This window comes from Solanum tuberosum, unplaced genomic scaffold (assembly GCF_000226075.1).
Source record: "Solanum tuberosum cultivar DM 1-3 516 R44 unplaced genomic scaffold, SolTub_3.0 scf00020, whole genome shotgun sequence".
In the NCBI taxonomy this organism is placed as follows: domain Eukaryota; kingdom Viridiplantae; phylum Streptophyta; class Magnoliopsida; order Solanales; family Solanaceae; genus Solanum; species Solanum tuberosum.
The window spans coordinates 557,669-584,615 of NW_006238946.1; the positions used below are offsets into that span (position 1 = coordinate 557,669).

The 26,947-nt window shown below is 31.2% G+C and overlaps 4 protein-coding genes and 1 non-coding gene across 6 annotated transcripts; 4 read left to right on the forward strand and 1 right to left on the reverse strand.

The window, feature by feature from the left end:
* The first annotated feature begins 6,118 nt into the window (after window positions 1-6,118).
* On the forward strand, window positions 6,119-8,244 carry LOC102591847 (AAA-ATPase At2g18193-like). The gene is made up of 2 exons (XM_006340598.2): window positions 6,119-7,333; window positions 7,433-8,244. Exons 1-2 carry the CDS (start codon window positions 6,344-6,346, stop codon window positions 7,985-7,987), a joined length of 1,545 nt encoding a protein of 514 aa, XP_006340660.1. The 5' UTR covers window positions 6,119-6,343; the 3' UTR covers window positions 7,988-8,244.
* A 527-nt stretch (window positions 8,245-8,771) lies between these two features.
* Window positions 8,772-12,691, forward strand: LOC102592178 (disease resistance RPP13-like protein 4). Its single transcript, XM_006340599.2, has 2 exons — window positions 8,772-8,988; window positions 9,837-12,691. Exon 2 carries the CDS (start codon window positions 9,885-9,887, stop codon window positions 12,429-12,431), a length of 2,547 nt encoding a protein of 848 aa, XP_006340661.1. The 5' UTR covers window positions 8,772-8,988; window positions 9,837-9,884; the 3' UTR covers window positions 12,432-12,691.
* Window positions 12,692-12,928: 237 nt separating this feature from the next.
* On the reverse strand, window positions 12,929-16,043 carry LOC102592514 (transcription factor bHLH113-like). 2 transcript variants are annotated; one of them, XM_006340600.2, is made up of 7 exons: window positions 15,633-16,043; window positions 14,789-15,302; window positions 14,552-14,689; window positions 14,286-14,351; window positions 14,063-14,128; window positions 13,891-13,950; window positions 12,929-13,333 (listed from the first exon to the last, which is right to left on the reverse strand). In XM_006340600.2, the coding sequence occupies exons 1-7, from the start codon at window positions 15,740-15,742 to the stop codon at window positions 13,238-13,240; spliced, it is 1,050 nt and encodes a 349-aa protein (XP_006340662.1). In that variant the 5' UTR covers window positions 15,743-16,043; the 3' UTR covers window positions 12,929-13,237. The 2 variants fall into 2 exon arrangements, with proteins under 2 accessions (XP_006340662.1, XP_015160007.1); XM_015304521.1 differs by having other exon boundaries at window positions 14,286-14,354.
* A 2,592-nt stretch (window positions 16,044-18,635) lies between these two features.
* On the forward strand, window positions 18,636-18,707 carry TRNAH-GUG (transfer RNA histidine(anticodon GUG)). Its single transcript has one exon. It is a non-coding gene; the product is annotated as a tRNA-His (tRNA).
* A 4,292-nt stretch (window positions 18,708-22,999) lies between these two features.
* LOC102592852 (mitogen-activated protein kinase 7) lies at window positions 23,000-26,804 on the forward strand. The gene is made up of 3 exons (XM_006340601.2): window positions 23,000-23,600; window positions 23,787-24,213; window positions 25,543-26,804. Exons 2-3 carry the CDS (start codon window positions 23,791-23,793, stop codon window positions 26,230-26,232), a joined length of 1,113 nt encoding a protein of 370 aa, XP_006340663.1. The 5' UTR covers window positions 23,000-23,600; window positions 23,787-23,790; the 3' UTR covers window positions 26,233-26,804.
* Window positions 26,805-26,947: the final 143 nt, after the last annotated feature.

Sequence of the window (26,947 nt, forward strand, 5' to 3'; positions counted from 1 at the left end):
AAAAATGTTTTAAATTGTCAATTATGATGATTTATAGTATTTTTACGGAATTTTTAAATATAAAAAAAAATAAAAAAATAAGACAAATAAATTAAAATGGACCCAATATATGTTATTTTTGTTGTCTCAATTTATGTGACACAAATGAAATTTGGAGAGTCATCCAAATTTTCATATTCTTTTTTTAAAATGTTTGAAGTATTTATAATACTTTTTTGGTAATTTTAAAATGATATGTGTTATTTTTTCTGTCCCAATATATGTGAGCCTGATAGAATTTTGAGAGTCAACGTATTGTATTATATAGCTTTTAAATATTTTAAATTGGTAATTATTGTAATTTTTAATGCTTTTTAAGTCATTTGTAAATGATATATGTTGCTTCCTTGATTGAGACTTTTCCATTTGTGACGTATATATATATAGATATTTGGTGCCCGTGCCAGCATGGGCCCAATAAATATTAATTTTTTTTGTTTTAATTTATGTGATATAAATGGAATTTGAAGATCAGTCGATTTTTTATATGTTTTCTTAAAAATATATTTGAAGTTATTAAATTGTTGTGATTTATATTATTTTTGCGTTAGTTTTGAATAATATAGGTTACTCATGTTTCAATTCACGTGAATAATCATAAATATTTTCAGTTGTTAATTTATTGTGTATTCTAGAAATTTTGACGTTATTTTCAAATAGTACATGTTACTTATTCTATTCCAATTAGTCAACCAAATTTCTTATATGATTTAAAAATATTTTTAATTGCTAATTATTGTGATTTATAGCATCTTTTATGTAACTTTTAATAATATATAATTTGTTCAAATTCATATGACAATGATAAGATTTGAAGAGTCAACGCAATAAAATTTTAATTTAAAAAAAAAGTTGTACCTCTAATATATTTTGTAGCTAAAATATACTCTCTCCGTCCACTTGTATTTGTCATGTTGCGTTTTTTGAAAGTCCATTTGACTAGTTTTCAAAGTTAAATCAGATTGTATTAATTAGATATTTTAAGCAAAAAAATTAAATATGCAAAATCTATACAAAAAGTACTATAAATTGTAATTTTTTACCTATAAATATGATATAAAAAAAACACATTATAAAATATTAGTTAAAATTCTTATAGTTTGACTCTAAAAAGGAAATCATAACAATTAAAAGTGCATAGAGAGAGTAATAAATAGGTAATTAAATTTCAAGAAGTTTTAAAATAAAAGGTTGAAAAAAAGAATTAGATAGACAATATATATTGAAAAATTGAAAACATATAAATAATAAAATGGGCTCAAATGAAGGTCAAACTTTTCGGCTAATAAAGTAGTAGGTAATTAATGGTGTTAAATTGTCCAATAATATAAATTTTTAAAGGTACAACCATAAAAGAAGAATGTACAACACTATCTAAGCACATATCATCCAACACTTGTTATGTGCTAAGTAGTAGATATTCCCACTTATTATATATATAGAAATGATTTTTCAGTTTTTGTATATATAACTGTAGGCTTTCTAATAATTAATTAACATTATTTTAGAAAATTTAACTTTGTAAACTATTTGTAGTTGATAAAATTCCTCCTTATTGTTTTATGAGGAGAAAACGAGGATCGTGTCTGAAAGAAAATGAGAGTGATGTCCACTTGGAGACAAGACACAAAAAAATATATAAAGTGATTATATTAATCTTCACAAGCTCGAGGATTGAAGCAAATGATAAGAGATGAACACAATGTAGTATATAATTTTGTGCTCTTACTGGTGTTGTTTTTTTCATATCTATTAGTTTACTAAAATTCACGGTCATCTGTGAAACACAACTATAAAGAATTATTTTTTTTACAAGTTAAATGTTTTGCCCCAATGTTCTAGAGATTTTATTTATTGAATACCCTTTTATATTTTATCATTGTCTTTTTTCTCTCAAAGATTAAATAAAATTAATTTTTTTCGTACAATTTATTTAAAAATTATTAACTTCTTGAATTGTTTCATATTATTTAATATAGTATCTGCAAATAGAATAAATTATTCTCAATTTAAAGAATAAATTTCTAGATTAACATGATGGAATACTTTCAATGTGATACTTTTAATGGACAAAATATTGTGATTTTAAGCTACGTTATAAGGTCACTAACTAAAATCTTAATTGATATTAAATAATAAAATATATTAATTTAAATTCATACATAGCTAATATCATTAATTAAAACAAAAATTAAATATATCATATTGAAAACAAAGATATAAATAGTTCAAAATCATGATTAGAATTTAGGTAAAACAGTAAAACACTACATAAATAAATAAATAAAAAGTATTATAGTAAACAAATGTCAACAAGAGAATAATAGGGATTGTGTGAACACATTTATGATTTTAATTAATTTGAAAAATAAATAAAAAAGAGAATTCTTAAAATTATTAACAAATTTAAATAATGAACTAAGTTTATATTGATTTGTTTTAATAAAGTATTTTATTAAATACATATCGATGTGCTAAATATTTAACAATCTCTCATGTAAACTTTATAATATCATCGTATAATAAGTTAAATCTTGATATTAATCAAAAAACAAGTAGTTATGATTAAATTTATCAACGGACCGTGCAATGCGCGGGTACGTAAACTAGTTTTTAATAATATTATAAAATATGAATAAGTAAAATGGATCGAATGAAATTAATATGGCTTACTTTCGTTTTTAGTCAATCTAAAAAAGAATGACATATTTCTATATTAAGTACTTCCTTTGTCCACTTTTATTTGTCATGTTGCACTTTTCGAAAGTCAATTTGACTAATTTTCAAAGTTAAATTTAGATTACATTAATTCAATATTTTAAACAAAAAAAATAGATACTCAAAAACTATACGAAAAGTACTATAAATTTCAATATTTTGCATATCAATATGATGAAAAAATACGTCGTAAAATGTTAGTCAAAATAGTTATAGTTTGACTCTAAAAAAGAAACTATGACAATTAAAAGTGACGAAGGTAGTAACAATTTAACTTTAAAATACTTACCTCCGTCTACTTTAAATTGTCATAAGAAAATTCTTAAATTTTGTATCGAATCAAACAAACTCATATAAAATGGGATGGGACTGATGGAGTAATACTAAGTGAAATTTGGTGCAACTTTTGGAGATAACCGATGAGTTTGGCCTAAATACTTATTATCGAAGTAATGAAACTTCTTCATTAATCATATGATTAGTCAAATACACCATGTGAAGGATTCCTCTGCGTGATGCCCAAGTAGAGCTACATTCCATTATAGACGTCCCCATTTCTTATCTTACAACTCTTCATTGCAACCACTCATAATATGACACGTCATCAAGTTAAGCACAACTTATGAGCTTACACAACATTTGCACCAATTTGACCAACGCAATTTTAAGGGATCCGGCTCCTCTCTATTTCTCTTCCCTCTATTTTTTCCAAGTTCTTGCTTAGATGTGAGACACATGATATATGTAAGAATTAATGGTTAAGATTTAATTGAATTAAAATAAGATTCTAATTATGATTTAGATAATTAATATTTCATAAGAAAAACGACAATACCACAATTATAACAATATATTATCTTGTCCATAAATATATTATTAAAAAAAATCTCTTTTTTCTAATCTTTTTCTTACTATTATTCTTTGATTTTTTTTTTTTTTTTTAAACTCTTACTAGTATTATCTTCTGTTTTTGTCCATAAATATATTATAAAATAATTTCTCTTTTTCTATTTTTTTTTTCATTGCGATTATTTTTGCTATTAATTATATGTAAACTAATTTTAAAGAGAAAGTTCAAAGTTGCTATCTAAGACTTACTTAATTTAAAAAAAATAAACAGAAGATAAATACTCGTAGGAAAAAAAAATTAGAAAAGAAAAAAGTTTTTATAATATATTTATGGACAAGATATTATATTGTTATGACTTATAATTATGCTATTATTATTTTTCTTATGAAATATTAATTATCTAAATCATAATTAGAATCTTAATTTAATGAATTAAATCTTAGCCATTAATTTTTATCTATACCATGTGTCTCACATCCAAGCAATAACTTGGGGAAAATGAAGAGGAGCCGGATCCAACTTTAAGATTTTGTGGAGGTGAAATAATTCTACAAAAGGATTTTATACTTTATTCAAAAACTTCTTAGATATAAAAATAGTTTCAAACAAAAATACATTAATTAAAAATAAATTTATAAAGAAATATTGTATATTTTCTATTTTTAAATATAAAATACCTTTCTTTTCATTTAAAATATCAAAATTTTATTTGCTATAAAATACAAAAAAGAAGAAGAATTTAAACACATTTCATAGGGCTCCACGTTCTCCAATCCCACTCTATTTTACTCTCCATTCTCTATATTTGGAGAGTAAAATAGAGAATTGGGTCTCCAACCACTCTCTAAAAAGCTCTCTATTCTCTATTTATAGAGAGGTGAATAGTAGTTCTTGGAGAACGGCTATTCACCTCTCAATTTCACTTTTTCATTATTTTTATATTATTTCTATTATTTGTACCTAACACATTATTTTTCATATAAGGCTATTAAATAAATTTCTAATATTCGTAATTCTTTTTAAATATAGTACAATATTTAAAAAAAATATTATTTAATATATACTACTTTCATCCCGAATTAACAATATTTTAAATCTATTTTTTCAATTTTCGTCACTTTAAGAGATAATTTGATATTATTATTGATTTTCACTATGAAGAATGCACAAAATTTAAATGATAAAATGAAAATTTTAATTTAAAAAATACAATACATGACACAATAATTTAAATACAAGATAACAATACAATACATAACATAATGATTTTTAAAATCACAACAATAATTTAGTAATCCGATAGGTCGTTTTCAGATTTAACAATATTCGGAAAAAAAATATTGTATGATCTAGAGAATTGTTGTATTTGTGATTGTGATTGTGCTTGTTGATTTCTTTTTTTCAATTTTTCGTAGTTGTTCTTTAAAATTTACAATAAAATATAATTTTATATTAAATAAAAAAATATTAAAAATAATAATTTTATATTGCATGAAAATTATATAGGGCGATTATTTTGAAAAAAGAAAGAACGGATTTATATTATGAAATAAGAAAATGAAATAGAAATAGAAATAATAATATAATATTAAGGAGAGAGAAGGGGATTATCTTTTAGAGAGTAAAATAGAGAATTGGGTTGAAATTGGTTATCTGAAAAAATAGAAAACACTATATTTGAAGAGTAAAATAGAGTGTAGGATTGGAGATGCCCTTAGCACTTGTAGTTTGAACATTTCATAACATTTTTACGTCGAAAACAATCAAACAAACATTCAAAGTTAGATTTTTTCAAATATTAAACAATGTCATGAGCTTTTAAGATTCAAATTATTTTTTGATTTGGTAAAATATATAAATGTGATTAGCTTATTCAAGCCATCACTAAAGGATGTGATGCTTAGTTTGGGTTCTTTTTTTTTTTTTTTTTTTTGATGACAAGGGAAACCCGCAGCCGCTACCCTTTGGGTGCGCACAGGGTAAAACCCCCGCTCCTATGCAATAGCTCGCAAACCACATAGGAGAGGTAACCCGCACTAGGCAAGCCTGGTGCGACGAGCTCGACCCAGAAGGCAAACCTTAGTTTGGGTTCTTTTTCCCTTAATCAATAATCTTGATTTCGTGTTGCGGTATAATTTTATATTTTATAAGAAATGTTTTGTTTAAATGGGTCCTATGCAAAAATTCTCCGAATTAGTCAACTCTAGCATAGATATCAGATATTCTAGATTAGGGAATAACAAATGTGAAAACCCAAAAGAAGAAATTTAATTAATACTCCCTCCATTTCATATTAAATGAATTGTTGAGATATTTTTCATTTTTTAAATTAACTTAATTGTTCAATTTTTAAGACTATTTTTAGAATGTTCTTCCAATTTTACCCTTCATTAGTTAGTATTGAAATTAGTTATTAATTAATGTTTGATTATTTTAATAATAAATTTGACTATAATCTTTTTCTCTTATTAAAGGGTGCAACAATTCAATTAACTTGAATGTAAGGAGTAAATAATAATATTCCAGCTAACATCTACCCATATATTCGTGGCGACCAAGTTTGCTCGTTTATCGCCCAATTTAGTTGTTGAAGTCCTCAAGCTTCCCGCGTATAAATAGTCTCCACCTATCGCTGTCCCTCAAAATCATCCTGTCCCTAATCCATCGCCGGCCGGATTTCACTGTATTCCGGCAACCCAATTAACATTTCAATTCCCCTAATAAAAACGGCCGAAAATGTACGACGTCTCAAAAATGCAGAACACAGCATCAACTTTATTCTCGGCGTACGCTTCTCTTGCGGCGTCGATGATGCTTGTTCGCACGATGGCTAACGATCTCATCCCAAAATCACTCCTGACATATATCCAATCAGCTATCAGTTATCTCTTCACTCCACTTTCTACCCAACTCACCATCATCGTCGATGAACAGTGTGGAATGACCCGAAATCAAGTTTACGAGGCCGCCGAAATTTACCTCCGTACAAAGATCGGTCCAAACGCCGACAAAGTCCGGGCCCACAAAACCCCTAAACAGAAAAACATCAACGTGAGCATAGAGAAGGATGAGGAGATCACTGATGTATACGGCGTCGTACAGATGAAATGGAGATTGGTTTCTGTTGAGCCTCAAGAAAGACATGGGTATACCTCAGAAAAAAGATTTTTTGAGCTGAGTTTTAATAAGAAGTTTAAAGAAAGTGTTTTGAATGAGTATTTACCTTTTGTGTTGACAAAGGCTAAAGAAATTCAAGATAATGATAGGGCTGTGAAATTATATACAAGGGATTGTCCTTGTGGTAGTGATGATGATGGGTATGGGTATGGAGGTGGGGGTGGTGGGGTTTGGGGCTCCATAAATTTGGATCATCCTGCAACTTTTGATACTTTGGCTATGGAACCTGAAATGAAGAAGATGATAATTGAGGATCTTGATAGATTTGTAAAAAGGAGGGATTTTTACAAGAAAGTTGGTAAGGCTTGGAAAAGAGGGTATCTTTTGTATGGACCTCCTGGAACAGGGAAATCTAGCTTGATTGCTGCCATGGCCAATTACTTGAAGTTCGATATATATGATTTGGAACTCACCAGTTTGTATTCTAATTCGGAATTGAGAAGAATTTTGATTTCCACTTCGAATCGATCCATTATTGTGATCGAAGATATTGATTGTAGTGTGGAAATGCACGATCGAAATCTTGGGCATCAACCCACTGACACTAAGGTTTGACTTTATTCCTCTTCTGTTAGTTTTTAAAAAAAAAAGTTTAATGCTTTAATATTGAGTCAAAATCTCATTGTTATTTTTGTGTTTCTTGTGCAGATAACGTTATCGGGTTTGTTGAACTTCATTGATGGATTGTGGTCCAATTGTGGGGATGAAAGAATTATTGTATTTACAACCAACCATAAGGAGAAGTTGGACCCTGCTCTGTTGAGACCTGGTCGAATGGATATGCATATTCATATGTCCTATTGTACTAATCAGAGTTTCAAGATTCTGGCTTTTAACTACTTGGGTGTATCTGATCATAGACTATTCGGGGAGATTGAAGGCCTAATCAAGAATGTAGAGGTTACCCCTGCAGAAGTTGCAGAGGAACTGATGAGAAGTGAGGATGCTGAGGTTGTCCTTGAGGGAGTGCTTAATTTACTCAAGCGAAAAGCGGATGAAGCCAATGAAATCAAGGAGGAGAAGAGTCCTAGCACACCAGAAGACGATGACAAGGACGAGATTGAGGATGAAAAGGTTGATGGACGTGAGATTCAAGAAGCTAAAAGACTGAGAACTGAAGTGTTGGTACATACTTTGAGAAACCAAAGGAGGGGAAGAATGAGAATAGGAAGACCGAATAGAGGACGAGGGGGGCGTTGGTAAGGGTAAAGGAAGATGGAAAAATGTAGGTATCATACTAGTGCAATTTCCCGATGCTTAATGTGTAAACGTATGCACTTTTCACTTGTTTTTTTGATCAAATATAGAAGTGCACGGTAACGAGTAAAGAAATTTCTTAACTTTCGAGATCAGGGCAATTGGCAATGCAGATGTTTATTGTAACAAGTTCTCAGGAACTTGTCATGGTTCTAATGTTATCTTATTAGCATTTTTCGAATCAATTGTAGTAGTCACTGCAGTAACGAGTCTTAATCTATGCGAAACATGGTCAATTTACTACTACTGAGAAATGTAGTAATCCAGTAACTCTTAACCAAGACTATAATTTCAGTCCTCCAACTACCAAAATTCAGCTGCTTTCTTTGTCTCTTTTCACATTGGTGTATTGGACTACAGATATTTTAAGAGAAAGGTTAACAGTTTCATTCTTGCTTCTTCTTTTTAAAATTATGTACTTATCTAGATATGGTTAAGAATGAGTAATTAGAAAATTAAAAAAGATATGAGAAACAAAATACTAGTAATAAAAGAGCTTATAAGATGAAATATTTGATTTTGAACCCATAAGATTTTTTGGTATTTTAGTAAATACATAAATAAATCAAAAGTGCTTACTATAAGTTAATTAATGTAGGTGTTTAGCCACTAATATCGAATTCTATAATTAAATATGCGATTCATATATATTACTCCAAAAATATTGACTACTCTATGTCAATTGAAATTAGTATTTTAAAAAATCGAAAATTTTCAATATCCTATCACACTTACAATGTCGACCCGTTGGTGAGAGGACCCATTGACTTGGAGTGATTCTTGGAACCGTGTTGGCCCCCGTTTCACTCAATTTCTCATCTTCTTCCTTTACTCATTTTTCAGTCTCTCTGTTAATTTCCTCCTTTTCTTCCTCCTTTTAACACTGCAACTTTGAAAAGTTGAATTTCTCAAGCTCACAACTGTGGCAGCATCTTCCTCTTTCACAAGTAAGCGTCTCAATTTTCTTAGCAGTCTTTTTTTCCTGAACAATTAATTTGGTCTTCTATTCTTGTTAACGTAGCTTATCATCGAAAATTTGACTCTAAAAATTACTCGTTCTTAGTTGTTTTTTTTAGTATAGAACAGCATCAAGATTCGGTTGACTTGATTGGCAGAATTATAGTACTTATATAGATTATGATTCGGTGAATAATAGTATATGGGCTGTTATGTGATAACTCATGGAGTAGTAATTACTAAAAGATTGGGGATTAGAGTCCAAGTCTAAGAATAAGTTGTAGTATTAAATTTGTGTCTCCTTCATTACTAAAACAAGGACTGCTTACTTAAAAAGGGTAATTTTTAGCACCATTTTAGGTTCTTGTATTCAGGTATTGCTAGTAGTACATGTATTTTTTCTTCATATACTATCCCAGATTAAAAAAAAAACTAGATCCGGGTTATATATATTGTTAATGTGGAAAATAAATTGAACCAGACATTGTATTACTAATTCGATCTTGGTATTATATTATTCTTACAAGGTAAAACTAATTAGGCGTAAGTGTGTGTCAAGAAGATATCATAGTCCTTGACAGACTTAGATGTTTCGTTTTGTTGGAGGTAACACTTAATTGCAAAACAATATTCATGTTTACTACAACTACAACATATCCAGTGTAGTCCCACAAGTGGTGTCTAGGGAGGGTAGGATGTAGGCGGACATTATCACCACATTTGTGGGGTAGAGAGGCCTTTTGCTGTTTATGAAACTGGCAATGTGAAATCAACAGTATATCCTTGAGTCCCTCCGCAATTGCCCCCTAGCAATAATTTGTTTCTTTGGTTTTATCAGGTGAGCCAATTTCATTGGGCCGCATTTCAGAAATTTGAAGCAGAAGAAATGGTGGATGCAGTGGTAACTGTATTCTTGGAGAAACTTCTAAATGTTCTCACTGAGGAAAGCAGATTTCTAAGTCAACACAGACAACAGTTTGAAAAACTGAAGAATGAACTGTTATTCATGCAAAGCTTTCTCAAGGATGCAGAGAGGCTCAAGAGGAAACACACCACTCTTAAAACGGTCATGGCCTGTTTGAGAGACTTAATCTTTGAAGCTGAAGAGATACTGGAGGACTGCCAGAATCAATCAGCAGATAGTGATGGGTCTAATAGATTCTCTACGCGCTTACATCCCAAAAGGCTATCTCATCGCCATCAAACTGGGAAGCGACTTGCTGAAATCAATGACAAGATCTCGGAAATAAAGCAAAACATTTCGACATACCTTAGAGTGCCACTTATGAATGAAGGAAGTATGGAGGCACACGATAATCTAATGACAAGATGGACTTCTTCCCTTTATGACCACACTCAGGTAGTTGGTTTGGAAGGTGACACAGAGAAGATAAAGGATTGGCTATTTGAAGCAAGTGATGGTTTACTTGCCATTGCATTTGTGGGTATGGGAGGGCTCGGGAAAACCACTCTTGCTCAGAAAGTCTTCAATGAAAGAAGCATGGAGAATCACTTTGAGAGGAGAATTTGGGTGTCTGTTTCTCAAACATTTACTGAGGAACAAGTCATGAGAAGCATATTAAAGAGTTTGGGAGATGCATGCATTGGTGACGACCAGAGTGAATTGTTAAGAAAAATAAATCAGTACCTTTTAGGAAAGAGGTTTTTGATTGTCATGGATGATGTTTGGAGCTTGGACAATGCTTGGTGGCAGAAAATCTATTCTGGACTACCCAAAGGTAATGGGAGCAGTGTTATTGTAACTACGAGAAATGAGTTAGTTGCTCGCAAGATGGGAGTCACAGAAGCAAGGACACACTGGCCAAAGTTCCTCAATGAGCACTACAGTTGGTTACTGTTCCGGAAGATTGCATTTGCAGCAACTGCAGGTGAATGCAATTTTCCTGATTTGGAGGATGTGGGAAAGGAGATTGTGGAAAAATGCAAGGGTCTTCCATTAGCAATCAAAGCAGTAGGAGGAGTGATGCTTTGTAAACCACCTTACTATCATGAATGGGTGCGTATTGCAAATCATTTCCGCGATGAATTGAAAGAAAATGATGACTCAGTGATGGCTTCATTACAGTTGAGCTATGATGAACTCCCTCCATACTTAAAATCCTGTTTCCTTTGTTTTTCACTCTTTCCTGAGGATTGTGTCATACTTAAAGACCAGCTGATCCGTTGGTGGATCGGAGAAAGTTTCATCCCTCTGAGAAGTGGTAGGTTATCAACTGAAGTTGGAGAAGATTGTTTCTCGCAACTATCCAATCGATGTTTGATAGAAGTTGTTGATAAGGCTTACAATGGTGTGATCCATACTTGCAAAATGCATGATATGGTTCGTGATTTGGTGATCAAAATTGCGGACGATGATTCATTTTCCACCCCATCTGATGCAAATTGTCGGCATTTGGGTATTAGTAGTGCGATGAATGGGAAGAAACTACTGAGCAATCGAAAATTACGAGCACTGCTGACAAACACCAAGAGTGGTGAAGTAAACAAAATCCCTTCTGATATTGCCAAGAAGTTCTGCAATAGTCGACATCTTCAGGTACTGGATCTGTCGAAATCAATTTTCAATGTGCCTCTTTCAAGTTTGCTGGAAGGCATTGGATCTGCCAAACAGCTTACTTATCTCAGTCTAAGCAATACACACCCGTTGATTGGTGTTCCAGATTCCATATCCAATCTTGAAAAATTACAGATTTTGGACTTCAGCTATTGCCAGAATATGAAAATGCTCCCCTCTTGCGTTTTAACATTTGTGGAACTAGCTGTTTTAGATTTGAACCACTGTGGGTCACTTGAGTACCTGCCAAAAGGATTGAGTAGGCTTTCCAATCTTCAAGTACTGCTTGGATTTAAGCCTGCAAAATTAAGCCAGCCTGGAGGTTGTCGTATTTCTGAACTCAGAAGCCTTACTCGACTGAGAAGGCTCAGTTTAAGACTAACTCAGGATGAGGAGATTGGCGATGATGAGGGGAACGCACTCATAGGTCTCCAAGAACTTCAATTTTTGACAATAAGTTGCTTTGACAGTCAAGATGATGGACTAGTCACAAAACTTGGTAAACTTTATCCCCCTCGACAACTCCACGAGCTGATTCTCAAATTCTATCCAGGTAAAGTAAGTCCTGAATGGCTTAACCCCAAATCTCTCCCCATGTTGCGATATATGTCAATTATTTCAGGTGATATGAAAGAAATGCACGAGAACTTCTGGGGTGATCGCAGTACTGTTTGGAAAATTGAGGGGTTAATGTTGGAAGCTTTAACTGATTTGAGATTGGAGTGGTCAGCAGTGAATCGAGTGATGCCTTCGTTAAGAATACTCAAGGCTAGCTGGTGCCCCGAGTTAGAGGCATTTCCAATTGAAGATGCAGGATTCAGAGGGGGGTTATGGAAGAAGGAAGAACATAGGTGCTGACAAGAGACACTTCAACTCAATAATTACATCCTGTTTTATATCTTTGTTTTCTTGTTTCCATTCTTTTGTGGATCCTAATACTTTGTATAAATATGTTGAGTTCATGATATTTTTTTTTCCTCCAGCTGTAAAAGTTTAATTATTTATCCAGAGATTGAAACATAAGCTTCTTGGATTTTTTCCTGTCAATGCAATGACAGATCATTATTGTATAATCTCATACAAGTAATAACATTTTTCCACTTAGATTTCGTTCACTCTATTCCCGTCTATAAGTTTTGGAAATTACAATAATACAAGAGTGTTTATTTCTCAGTACCCGGATTTTTCTACATTTCAGTTATTCCCTCCGTCCTAATTTATGTGATGCTAGGTCTAAAATCCTCTTTGACAATTCGTGTGACTGTGAATCATTTTATTAATGATAGAAATGAAATTTTAAAGTCAAATTATTTCTAATTATAAAAGGATAGACGTTCTTTTTTGGACAGAATAACATAGAAAGTGTGTTACATAAATTGGAACAGGCCGATGAAGAGAGTACAAAATAGAGCGGAGTGATAAGTACCTCCTCCAAATCTTAATTTACATAAAGAGCACAATGGACAACACTCAGTATAGGGAAAACGCTATTAATCTCTAAGCGATTATTAATAGCAAATTAAACATATAGTATGTCACGATAAACATTATTATCTGCATGACTTCAATTTGGGCATGAAAAGTCACAGTAACTGTACAATTTATCCTACCCACCATATGCTTCCACTAAAGTTATAATTAATGGAGTAGTTGTCCAACGTTTCTCAATCACAGGACGGAGAGATGTAAGAAGAAAAAGATGTTGGCACAAGACATAATCCTCTACTCTCTAGATCTACCACTGCCTGTATGCTCGAATCCTGTTACACCAAACACCAAATGAAAATTTGCTTTCAGAAAATTATTCAACTATACAGTTGCTATGGAATTTAAGTTGTATATATGCATTAACATGTAAAATTATTTATACAATTAAATCACTCAGTTATAACGCTACTCCCTCTATCCCAAAATACATGTCAGGTTTCGTCCATTTAAAGTTATAATTATACAGTTTTGTTACCCTATTTATGAAAAAGAGAAGATTCAGAGAAAATTACAGCCCAATACCTTTGATCATTTAGTTTACAAAATATATCCATAGTGTATACTTGGTACTAATATACATATACTATTCATACATGGACATATAATCTCTCTCTCTCTATATATATATATCTATACATATAATCAACATACTTATACGCACCATATATACTTCAGTCATGTTTAGTAAACTAGATGGCCGGATAGTATATGTTGGTAACTATACATAATATTTAATACAAGGGAAGTATGCAATATATATAGCTCAAAACGTGAGGTCCGGTCTCTGAAATTATCCCTCCATATTTTAACACATTAATTTCTCACTTACCTTTAGATTTATGTGATGGAGCTTCCTTTCAGTTGATTTCGTATAAGGCATGCTCAATGTCTGCATAATTATAAGGGATATTTTTATATGAATTATCTTTTTCCAGGAAAACGAACATCAAGATGAATTCAAGAGGAAATTAATAAAGCGGAATGAGTATGTTACCACTTACAAGTATTTGGTCCTGAAGGAACTGAATATAGCCAATGGCTTCTGTTAATACTGATGCAGTATCAGTCTGCATATATCGATCATTGTGGGAGAAAATAAAGAAAAATCAGCATGGTACAAACATTAAAATAATACAACTGTTGCTCTCCTTCAGCCAGTTTTTGCGTTTTAGCGGATATATTCTGATGATATGTACTATTTAATGGAGTAGATCCAGTATATACCTTGCCGAAAGGTGCCACTAATCTGTGTAGAGCTGAAATCCTGTCTCCTAGTTTTTCCTTTCTAACCTGCTTCAAAACAACATGTAATTTATCTCGAGGTCACGTAACTAAAATGTGTTTTATCTAACAACTTCAACTTTTTAGATGAGACAGTTACACACTTCACTTCAGCATAGCTATAACCTTGATAAGAATTTTTTGATTGTTATGTGGGAATTTTAATTATATACTAACTTCAATTTCTTTCCTCTTAATTCCTTTTTCACCTTAAGCATTAATGTGCTTGGAGATTGCGATGTAGCTCGAGGCTTCTTTGATGCTTCTTGACATGGAGTAGCTTCATCTTCAGCAGAATAATTAGATCTCTTTGCTTTTGAAGAAACTCCAATGACATTTGATGTGATCTGGTGAAAGCAATTTAATTAATTAAGACCATGACCATCAGTGAAGGTAAATAAGTTACTGGAGAAATTGAAGTAACAAAAAAGAAGGTCCTTAATTACTTTGTTGGATGATGGAGTATGGGTTAATTCTTGTAGAAAACCCGAAGACATCCTGTCTGTAGAGAAGCAATTACTATTACTATCATTGTTGTTGAAAGTTAGTCCATTAAATGCTAACTTCAACCCCTGGAAATCTGAATTTTCCATATCAGCAGCAGCAGCTAAACCGGAAAAAGCAATGCTAGTTTTATTAGCATTGTTCATGAACGAATCTTCGGACAGAAGATTATCGTTCAGATCAAAAGCATGTTGTTGTTCGTTTTCAAAGTAACTTTCTTTGAACATGTTGTTACTGATCAAACCATTCATATCTTTCATTTTGAGGAAATAATCATTGGATATTATGTAGCCGCCGCCGGCCTTGTTATTTTTATCATCCAGCTGATCGTTGGATCCGTCGTCGTGGAAAATTGAGGTGTTCATTAATGGAAATGTATCGATGCCTCTTTTCCACATGAGCTCTTCTGACTGGATCCTTTTCATGTGTCCCAGCTTGTAGTAATATTCTTCTTCCCTGTAGTAATATTACAGATGAGACCAATAAACCCTAAAATTCAGGTTAATTATTTATTATGACATAACAAAAACTAATAATTAATTAGAACGATCTAAAAACCAATTGATCAATAATCCTTTAACTTAGTAGCACCTCTAGAGTCCACTTCTTCCCAGTGAAAGGCAACAAAAATAGTGAAGACTACCCTTAAAGCAGTTCAAGTAAAACTTTTTGACTTGCCTCCTGTAGGAATTGAACCAAAATCTTTCGTTCATTGATTAATCAATAAGACTTCATACTCAAAGCAAAGAAGATGGAAAGACACATATTAATAATTTAACAACTTACGAGGTGATGCTTGAGTTCCAATCATGTATAGTTGAAACTCCAGTACTGAAAAAGGGATATCCAGCAAGCTGTTGAAGTTGATGATGATTATAAAGATTCGTAGAATCCATGGCCAAATCTAGAATATAATTCAATTATATCAAAAAAAAAAACGTTGTTGAATGACTAGGTTTAATTTAGTTTTTTCTCAAGGCTAGTTATAAACTTTGTAGAACGTATATTTGCACGCATGGTCGGTTTAGTTAGGAAGAGAGAGATTTGAGGGGAATTACATAATAAACACAAGAGAGACAAAGGAATAGAAGAGAATTAATGTGCACTGAGATGAGTGTGTGTGTGTGTGTCCCTATTCATTTTGCTAGCAGGCTATTCAATGATGGCAATCTCAGAAAACATGTGCAATTATAAGTTTAGAAGCTAAGCAAACTAACCTTTATATATATGGTGCAAAGTGATGTAAATATGATGTACATATATATATACTCCATTTATATATATATATATATGTTGACATATCCCTTGTCCAAAAATTAAACGGAAAAAGGGCCAAAAGTGCCCTTAAGTTATACGAAATTGAACAAAAATATATTTGATTAACTAAGATATGTTCCTCTTTTTTTCTTCTTTTTTTTGTTTTCTCTAAGGAAAAGTCTTATAACAATCCCAACATTAAATGTTTGGAAAATGAATTTTCAGCATAACTCAAATCCAGAAGATATATAGCTCATAAGGATACCATGTTAAGAAAATAATTTTATGGGTTTAACTCAATTCAAATAAAGTGATGATTGTCCAATATAATTTAAGTAGATGAAAACCACTTCCTAAACTAAGTACTCCATCTAATGAATTGAGTTTGAATGATGCATGTATTGATATGTAGTCGTCCTAATTATAATTATGCCACTAGAAAAATTGTTACGGCTACCAATATTAATTAGCAGTACTAGTTTATGCTTGCATATTATTGCAGTAATTAATTGCTTAGTTTTTTTTGGTTGTAATTGTTCAAAAATTAAGCAATGATAGTGTGCCTAGTTAAACTAGTACTGGATCAAGTCGTATTCCCCACATTTCATATAGATGGCAAATGTCTTTATTCGAAGTTAATGTATCCTTTTTCCTATCCACTCTCTATAATCTTAATTGCATGACATACTTTTTACTCAATAACGGATAGGTTTGATGAAGTTTAGTAACAATGCAAGAATTTTTTTTTGTCATTTTGTCTTTCGCACGGAAATCTGTAAGTCTTCGTTGCTCGTAGTTCAATCGATCTCATACTGTTTTATTCGAGCTTGTTTTTCACATGTAGGGCTTCTTAATTGTAATTTCTAAATGCGAAGTCAACCTATGCTTCAACTTATTGATTTTTTTTTTTTTAAAAAAGAAAAACTTCTAGGAAAGGTGTTCTGCCGACCTAAAAGTTTGTTTCATGTTACACGAACATATATACCAAGCCATTTTGATGGCATGATTCCTTGTCTAAACACATGTTTTATTGATAACACGTTACTGAACTGAAACAAACTCTTAAATAGTTTATGGATTTGAATCGATTAATAGACCCTTTATAGTGACATATAATGTCTATTCATTAAAGTTGGAAATGATTAAAACCAACAAAAGGTGCATATCTCCCTAACGAAGATGGGAAAGAAGAGCAATATCATAACTATTGATTTGGCGGTACTTATCCCATTTTTCTTCAAGACATGAAACAAACATTAACTCACAATTAATGGAGGTTTCTATTGTATTTTAGATGATGTATCTATCGAGGGCGCAAAATAAAAATTGATTTCACAATTCCATCAATAATATATAGTCCACCCCATCTACCCGAACTTTTTGATAGTTATATCTTATATGTATATGCATAGCAAGAAATTTATGATAGGATTATTTTAGGGAAAAAGTAAGGTATTATTGAAGGCGTGTTAACATAAAGAGCCAGAGTCCAAAATCAAGTACCCACCAAAGGCAAACGTAGATAAAAAGGTATAACGAATAATCAATTAACTAAATATGAAATTATGGCCCATTTTTTGTCCTCTATATTTTGGCTTCTTCTCAATTGGCCTCATTGTTGAACAACCCCCGGCCCTCTACTTTTTAAAAGTATTTTAAGAGATAAAAATAGGTGTATATTCAAATTAAGAAAAAGTACAAATCAAATCAAACACAATAAGATGGATAGAATTATTGATTCAGATATCCCGCATATTGTGCTGAAAAATTCTAGTTTAAACTAAAATAAATAGAATCAAGAAACATGTTCATGGGTTATTTGATGAAGTTCATAATATATTATAGCCTCACAACTTTCTAGGGAAAATACTTAATTTACATGCTCCTAATTCCTATATTATAGAATCCAAAGAAAATATTCCTGCGATCGATAATGCAATATAGAATATATATGTTTAAGCATCCAATCATATGAGGCAATGGAAATGACCAAGAATCTTTTCTACTTTTTTTAATCTTTTGTGAAAAGTTTATGCTTTGCTAAATAAGAAAGAAATCCCAGTAATATAGATATATAGTATATATATATTATATATAGTGTTCTAAATTCCCTTGGGGTTGTAGAGAAGAAATGGAATCCTGGTTGGACGCACTATGATTATTATTTTATTTAAATACAAAAAGGAGTAATATATTCAACAATCATTGGAGTGCTTGAATAATGCAAATACTGTAGCTATTACAATCATTATCCATTCACTTTTGTCACCCACGTCTAGTACTAGCAAATGTTTCAGAGCTACATCTCTTTAATTTTCATTTTCAGCTTCTTCTCATCAAACATAATAATGTCCTCAAATTTCTAATTTATTTAAACTTGTCTTAATCCTATAAGTAACTAATATATTTTTCTTACTTTATATGTTCCAAGTTGTAGAACTAATTTAAATGGTTTATTACGATATTCATTGTTTATTGACTGCATTTTTCGGTGATTAATATATAACCTAAATTCAGATTCATTATCACTAAGTGGCTGTAGTTTAGTGGTAAGAATTCCACGTTGTGGCCGTGGAGACCTGGGCTCGAATCCCAGCAGCCACAATCTCATTTTTTTTTATCAATTAGTCACTTTTTCACTATTTATGATTTATAAGTTATTAAATCCTCATAAAACCTTTTTATTATTTTCGACATGAAATTTACCTTCTAATTATTTTTTAAAGTCAAGTGTCATGGAAACAATATTACCATTTCATCCATTTTACTTTTTAAAAAGGATTCTATATAATCGAGAATTTCTTGTTGTACTTGGGTGAAATTTGTTGAAAATGGTACTCCAATAATGAATTCATTAACAATTACAACTTGTTGATTACTTACAAATTTATTCAAAGATCAGACCGTCACAAGTATGAATTACTTGATCTCCTTATATAATCTTGAATAAATCCTTCCTTTGAACTAACTTAACTTTTGGATTGAGTTAGATCCGAAATTTATTTCTATATCAGATTAGTGTAGATATCCATTAAGCAGTGGTTGGCTGGTCTCTATGCTATCTCAATCTCAATACTAAAGAGTAATAGGGCGGCATCTAATTGAATAAGAAATTAGCTTAGTGTCAGTTGAACTACATTTTCCGTGGTAAAGTCATATAATAGCATTTTACCAAAATTGAATGAAGAATTAATTGTCCTACTTTTCTACATCTAATTGTAAGGTTGAAATACACAATTGAGTAGAGTTACGTTACACATACTTTTCAGTAGACCTACTTAATTCCTACTATATACGTTGTCATTTTTTATTGGTCGAATAGATCATCAAAATCTCCATGAACTTGACGAGTTTTATTCAGTGCACACCTAAACTTTACATTGGTCTAATTACACCTCTTGAAAAGGTAATTAGATTAAAGTAAAATTTAGGTGTGCACCGAGTAAAATTTATCAAGACCAGATTTTTTTTTGTTTATATTATTTATCTTCATTATTTATTACAAAGTTGAATTGAAAGCTCAAAACAAATTAAAGCAGTCCTAATCTTATCTCTGTTAAATGAATTTAGGCTGATTTTCTGTACTAGTTTTAATATTGGTTCGATTGTAGTCATTAGTCAACTCATGATGGAAAACTATCAGCTGCCCAAAAAGAAAATCAATTTGCAAAATAAAATGAACCAACTCACACCAATATATTGATGATTATACATATTAATAATGAACTATACTCCAAATTAGTTGCTGAAAGTACCGCTAGAAATTTTAATCATGTGTCTCACGTAACCAATACTGGTACTAAAGTGAAGGAGTTCAAAAATTAGAACTAACTAATTAAAACGACTTGCTTTTTATTTCTCTTCTTATAAAAACGATTTGAGCAAAACTTTAAAGAATGGTTTTAGAGATTTCCCTATATTTTTTGCTTCGTAACTAATCTTTCTTGTGACTAACTACGCTTGTACTTTTCCATTTGATGAATAATAACATGATGCATCTTTGATAACACTAACACATGTATGTTATGTGGTTGTGAAAACAAAGATTACGTAAGATGTATATCTGACCAAGTAAGATATCAATAACGACTTTTAGATTAATTGTGAAAAGTCACAATTTTAATTTCTTGGTGAAGTTACAAACTAGAGAACTTGTTACTACTGTTTAATTAGATCTAATTGACAAGTTTCCATTTTGGGTGATGCTTCTTGAGACTTTTATGTACATTACATGACTACTCCTCTCATGCAAATAATTCCACTGAAATCTACAAAACAATTGATTATTCACACAAAAACTACTCAGTGTTCAATCCTCACAAAAATATGATGATCTACCTTACCTAACTATATGTCCTACACACTAGGGAATAGATACAGTGCCTTTTAAATCAACTTTAAAATAAAAATATCACATTTCTATGTTAAAATCAATTTTTTGTTTTAATATTCATATTTTGTCTTTATAACATTATCTGATAGAAATGATATATTATATTTAAAATTATAAAATTAAATTTTATTCTATATTTTACGTAAATATTCGACCAAATAAAAATACATAAAATGTGACAGAGTAAGTATAATATAATAACAAATAAACAAATGAGTTGGAGGCCACAGTAGGGACTGCAAGTAGAAGGCAGCGGCCGCCTAAGGGCTAGTTGGATCACCAACATTGTGATGCAATGATCTAGATATTTCATTTTTAATTAAAGATTTTAAATTTGAGTTTTAAAACTAAAAAAGTACTCTATTATTTTAAAAGTGTCGCCTCTTAAAATAAGCATTATAATACCAAAATCTGAATTAATTATATTTAAATATAAATATCAAATATCAAAAAAAAAAGTTAAGCTGAACCCGCCTCCCCGAAACAAGGGTTGGTTGGGTCATATCGACGCAGAATGGCCCATTGCTTAAGGCACCACTACTAGCACATTCTCCCATTATGGAATGTCTCCCCACTTTTTATTCAAACATCCACATTTATTTTCCACGAACCAAACGTTTTATTCAATTAAAGTTGGCATTTTCCGGCCAAAAGCATATCCTTCATTTCTTCAACAGTATGATAATTGATGCTCTCTCCGTTCCTTTTTATATGTCATCTCTACTATAAATAATTAATCTATAATGCTTGTCATTTCATAAAATTAATGCATAAATTATAATATTCTTTCTATTTTACCCTTGTGAGTTATTAGTCTTGAAAATATACATTTGACCAACATAGAAAAACTAAGTAAAAATTCATATTCATTGGTCAAATTAATTAATCAAAATAAATTAATTCATATTCATTGATTGCAAAATTGACCTTAAAAAATTAAATAAGGGTAGAATAATAAACTTACGTAATTTTTTAATGCACATGAAATCAAAATGGTGACATATAAATAGGAACGGAGGAAGTACTCCCTTGTTCACTTTTATTCGTTAAATATTTCTTAATTTAATTTTTATTTATTATTTTCAATAAATTAAGATTTTTTTTCTTTTCAATTTATTTATACTGAGTTAATGTCTTTGAAAAATATAGTGAGTAAATAATTGATATCCTATCAATTAATATGGATAAAATAATAAACTCACTATACTAATTATTATTATTATTATTTTAATAAGTGTGTGAAGTTAAAATTTAAGAAGTAAATTCGAAAGAAAGTAGAAATAATAACTAACAGAAAGGTTGACATTACTCATTAGACTCCACGTAGATTTAGAGTTGCTTAACGGCTTAAAAGTCTATTTTATCCAAATTAAATAATGTAATAGTAAATAATCCAAATTAAACTTTAAAATTTCACAACACCGACTATTTAAATTATAATTGTAAATTTATCCAATAATGCACCCGTCCATCTAGTCGTGTTTTATGTAGCAATATATTCAACCGAATATAAAGTTTTAAAACATTAAAATTGATTTGTTTAATATTAGTGATACTGAAACACAATATCAAAGACAATATTGATAAGTTAGTTAATGAAGAGAATATTACTTCATCATAATTTAAAATCCAATAGTATATTAAAAATATATATATTAAAGTTTGACATTAATTATTATATAATATTAATGATAGTAAAACATATTAAAATACTTTAAAGAAGTAAATTTGAGAGAGCAATTACCGCATCAACAAATACAATTTCAATATTATTATTTATCAGTGTCCTTCTATTTTAAAAAAAATAAGTACTATATCGGTTTACTTTTTACTTGTTCTTTGATGAAAAAATAATTTTTCATTTTTATTTGTCATTTTTTGTAAAAAAAAAAATGTATTATTTTTGTGGAATTTTTACACTAATCTCATATGATAAGAACTAATTATATGTTAAAAAAAGTATTATTATTTGTAATTTTTTTAATCATAGAGATTTTTTTAAAATATGATAAAATAAATAATATATTTAGATAATTTTCCTTTTTTTTTCTTTTTTTTTTTATGTTTTACATCAACTGTTTATTCCTCAAATCACCTTTTTAGACCTAAAACATCAATAAGCAGGGCAAGTTTAATAAAATAATGTCAATTACTCCTTCGTTTCATATTTAATGATCACTTTTCGTTTTACATGTTATTTAAGAAATCATAAATAATAAGATAATTTTATTAATTTATCCCTTAAAAACTTTTTGAGAATTTTACAAACAAATATGAACATTTTAAAAAAGAACTAATTATAAGAATAATATAAAATATTATAATTAATATTTTCTTGATTTAATAAGGTGAACAACTAATATAAAATAACTACTTTTATTACTATAATTTTCAACTAATATGAGATTGGGGGAGTATTATTTTGTAAACCAAATTCGACTGGGACAAGTAAAAGTGAGGAGAAAGTAATAGAAAAGTTGTTTTCAAGGAAATAAACATGTTGGTCACTCTTGACCAAGAAAATCGTGTTAAGTAGAGGTGAGGGATGAAGAAATAATGAAAGCTATTCTTGAAAATTAAATAACAGTAAAATTAATTTGTCGATAAGTATTAAATTATACTAAGTATTGTGCATGAATCTGAACTAGTTTATAGATATACGGTAGCTGTCGTGTTCTTGAGATAATCGTCCTTCCGTCAAATACCCCTTTTATTGTCCTTTCTGTTTTGTTTTTCTTTCTATTTTAATATCGCTTTGAGTTCACGCTTACCAATTACTTATAATCAATTACAGATGTGAAGAACTATATGGGTTTCCTAAATTCTTGCTTAATTTTGATTGCGTGAACCCCATCTTTGGTTTCTTGATAAAAAATTTGAAGCAACTTTTGTTCTGTATTTCTCTGCTTTGAGTGAAATTTCTGGAGGAATTTATGATACTTTCGGTTTACTTATGCTTTTACACTGAGAAAGTTGGAAAAAGTTGTTCTGAATTTGGTGCAAGATTGAAGGTAAAGAAAAGGGGAAATTTCTGAATTTAATAAGTTGTAGTGGAAAAAAAAGAACAAGCGGATCAGAAGAAGATCGAATCGACACAAAACAAAGTATATATTCTCTTCTGCCCCTTTTTCTGCTTATTAGTATACTGTTTTTATTCTTTGCTTTCTAAGTTATGAGTGCAAAACATGTTGCTTTATTGAAGTTAGGATTATATAATTTTGGATATTGAAAATTTGGGGTATTGAGAAATTGAATATATATATATTTTTTTGTTATATGCAAAATAACAGAGAAATGGCAACTCAAGTGGAGGCTCCGAATGGAATTAGGTCACGAGGGAAGCATTATTACACAATGTGGCAAACTGTATTTGAAGTGGATACGAAATACGTGCCGATCAAACCTATTGGGAGAGGAGCTTATGGTGTGGTTTGTTCCTCAGTGAATAGGGAGACAAATGAAAAAGTTGCTATCAAGAAAATTAATAACGTGTTTTCGAATAGAATTGATGCGCTCAGAACTCTAAGAGAATTGAAGTTATTGCGGCATATAAGGCATGAGAATGTGATTGCTTTGAAGGATGTGATGATGCCTATTCATAGAAGTAGTTTCAAGGATATCTATTTGGTTTATGAGTTGATGGATACGGATCTTAATCATATCATTAAGTCGCCGCAGCCTTTATCTGATGATCATTGCAAGTATTTTCTTTTTCAGGTATTGGCTAGCTTGTGAACTCATTTCTGTTTGCTGTCCTTATAGGTCTTAATACACATAATGCATATATACTTTTCTAATTTTACCTTAATGGTAAGTTTTTGAGCACTTGATTGAGTTTTATCTTCTCGATGTTTAGTTGTTGGTTGCATTCAGGATTCTCAGTTTTATCTGATATCTAGATGGAGAAATGAAGGGAAGAAGAGAGGTAGAAGAAAAAACTACTTTCCTAAGCAAAAAGTTTACCCTTTTTGACAATTTACTTGTAGCAAGCAGACCAAAGAGTAAAATGATATCAAATTGCTAAAATTGAACTAGCTATATCATTCTCCTTTTGGCTACCTTTTGTTATCAACTGTCAAGTAACTCGTATGTTCGCCTCTATCTTGTTTTAGTGTGTTTCTCTTCATGAAACGTATAGTTCAAATAAGCTTGACCCGTTTGACATGTAACGGACATCATCAAGTGGCAATTACGGAGATTGCTGGTTGAAAAATTGATGCAGTTTCTACTTGTTCTGCAATTTTTACTGTATACTGTATTAAAAAATTACTGTACACAAGCTGTTGGTAGAATTAAATGGTGCTCCAGTTGAAACCTTTCCACAGATTTTTTCCCTCATTTGGGTCCTTAGATTAATGGAGTATACTGGAAAGATTATAATATAAACGTTTTATCAGAAACATTCATGTAGTGCATTGTGTAGTAACCAAAGAAGTCTTATAGATGTTAACTTATGAGAAAACTATTCTCCTTCTGCACTAGTCTTGTAGAACTTTCAGAAGTTGTGAGAGAATTCATAAAACTTGGATTGCTAAGCTGGAAAGTACCCCAAGGGAGTTCTAATTTCCTGGTACAAGAAGAAAATCTAGGAAGACAAATAGTGTTGGAACTACGGCGTTTATTGTGATTTTTTCTGCTAAATGAACCTTGCTTTAATGCTAGATTGTTCTTGGGTGTGTTATCTTTTGAAGTTCACTTAATCTTGATTGTGCATCATACATCACAGCTATAGAATGGAACAGTTCCACTTTCCACAAAAGGAAGTTGGTAAATAATTGAATTGTATTGAAGGTAATAGAAATTGGTTGAAAAATTCCTTTCTTAATTTGAGATACTTAATGACCATTTTCCCCTGCACCAGCTGATTTGCGTATACTATAATCTTTTAGAGACATTACTTTTTTCTTGCCAGCATTAATCATCAGTATATCAGAAGTCTGATTCTACATTAAGCAAGCTTGATATCATTACTGCACCTCTTGATCTCCATCGTTGTAATGTGTTCTTTCTAACCAACCACTTTTCATGTGATGTGTACTTGTGTAGCTCCTTCGTGGCTTGAAATATCTCCATTCAGCTAATATTCTTCACCGGGACTTGAAACCTGGGAATCTCCTTGTGAACGCCAACTGTGAGTTAAAGATTTGTGACTTTGGACTGGCTAGGACTAGCAGAGACAATGGGCAGTTCATGACTGAATATGTTGTAACTCGTTGGTATCGTGCGCCTGAGCTACTTCTTTGCTGTGACAATTATGGAACATCCATTGATGTCTGGTCTGTTGGATGCATCTTTGCAGAAATTCTTGGCCGGAAGCCTCTATTCCCAGGAACTGAGTGCCTCAATCAGCTTAAACTTATTCTCAATATCCTTGGTAGCCAGCCTGAAGCTGATCTTCATTTCATTGATAACCCAAGGGCTAAAGGATTCATCCGATCTCTTCCTTTTACCCGAGGAGCTCACTTTTCTTCTCTTTTCCCTCATGCTGATCCTTTAGCAATAGACTTACTGCAGCGAATGCTCATTTTTGATCCCTCAAAGAGAATAACAGTTACAGAAGCTCTCTATCACCCTTACCTATCAAGTCTTTATGATCCAACGTGCAATCTTCCCGCTCAATTTCCTCTTAATCTGGATATTGATGAGAATATGGCAGAACCATTGATTCGGGAGATGATGCTGAGAGAAATCTTTCATTACCATCCTGAAGCAGCTTATATCAACACATTTTACTAGTTTCCATCTATGTAGTAGTACTATATTACTTCCGATTGGGACACAAGAAGAAGACCTAAGCAAAGAAAGGTAAGTGGGATTTTTTGTTCTGTACTATGATAAAAATACGCAGTTAAGATGTTGTGGTCACTTGGAGACATTTGGAGCAGGGAGGAGATCAATCTGAGGATCACTTGAGGTTATAATTGGAGACTTCATTTCATCTTCTTTACTTTTAGATTATTAGCGAGAGTAAGTTGTCTCCGTATGACCTATAGGTCACAGATTTGAGTTATGAAATCAAATTATTGATGCTTGTGTCAGGGTAAGCTACCTACCGGCTGCATCACACCCCCCTTATCCTGTCCCGGAACGCATACTTGGTACACCGAGCTGCCTTTTTTCTTGTACTTTTTAGATTGTTACTCCTTTGTATGAAATATTTTTGGTGTGTATTGAGCTGAGGACCGAATAAGGCAATCTATTTAGCCTGTCCATATGGACCCTTGGACTAGACTTCTTGTAAGCTGTACATAATTTATGGGCTAAGCTTCCCATTTTCCTTCCAGCTCGAGTGTTATTGGCTTCATTGATCCTTTTCTTAGTGCTATTCAATGTTATATGCAGCTAGTGGACTGCCATTATAACTTGGAGAATATCGATAAGAATTTTATACTATAAATATTACTTAGAAGATAACATGTAACTGACCATAAAAATTGATATTGGTAGCATG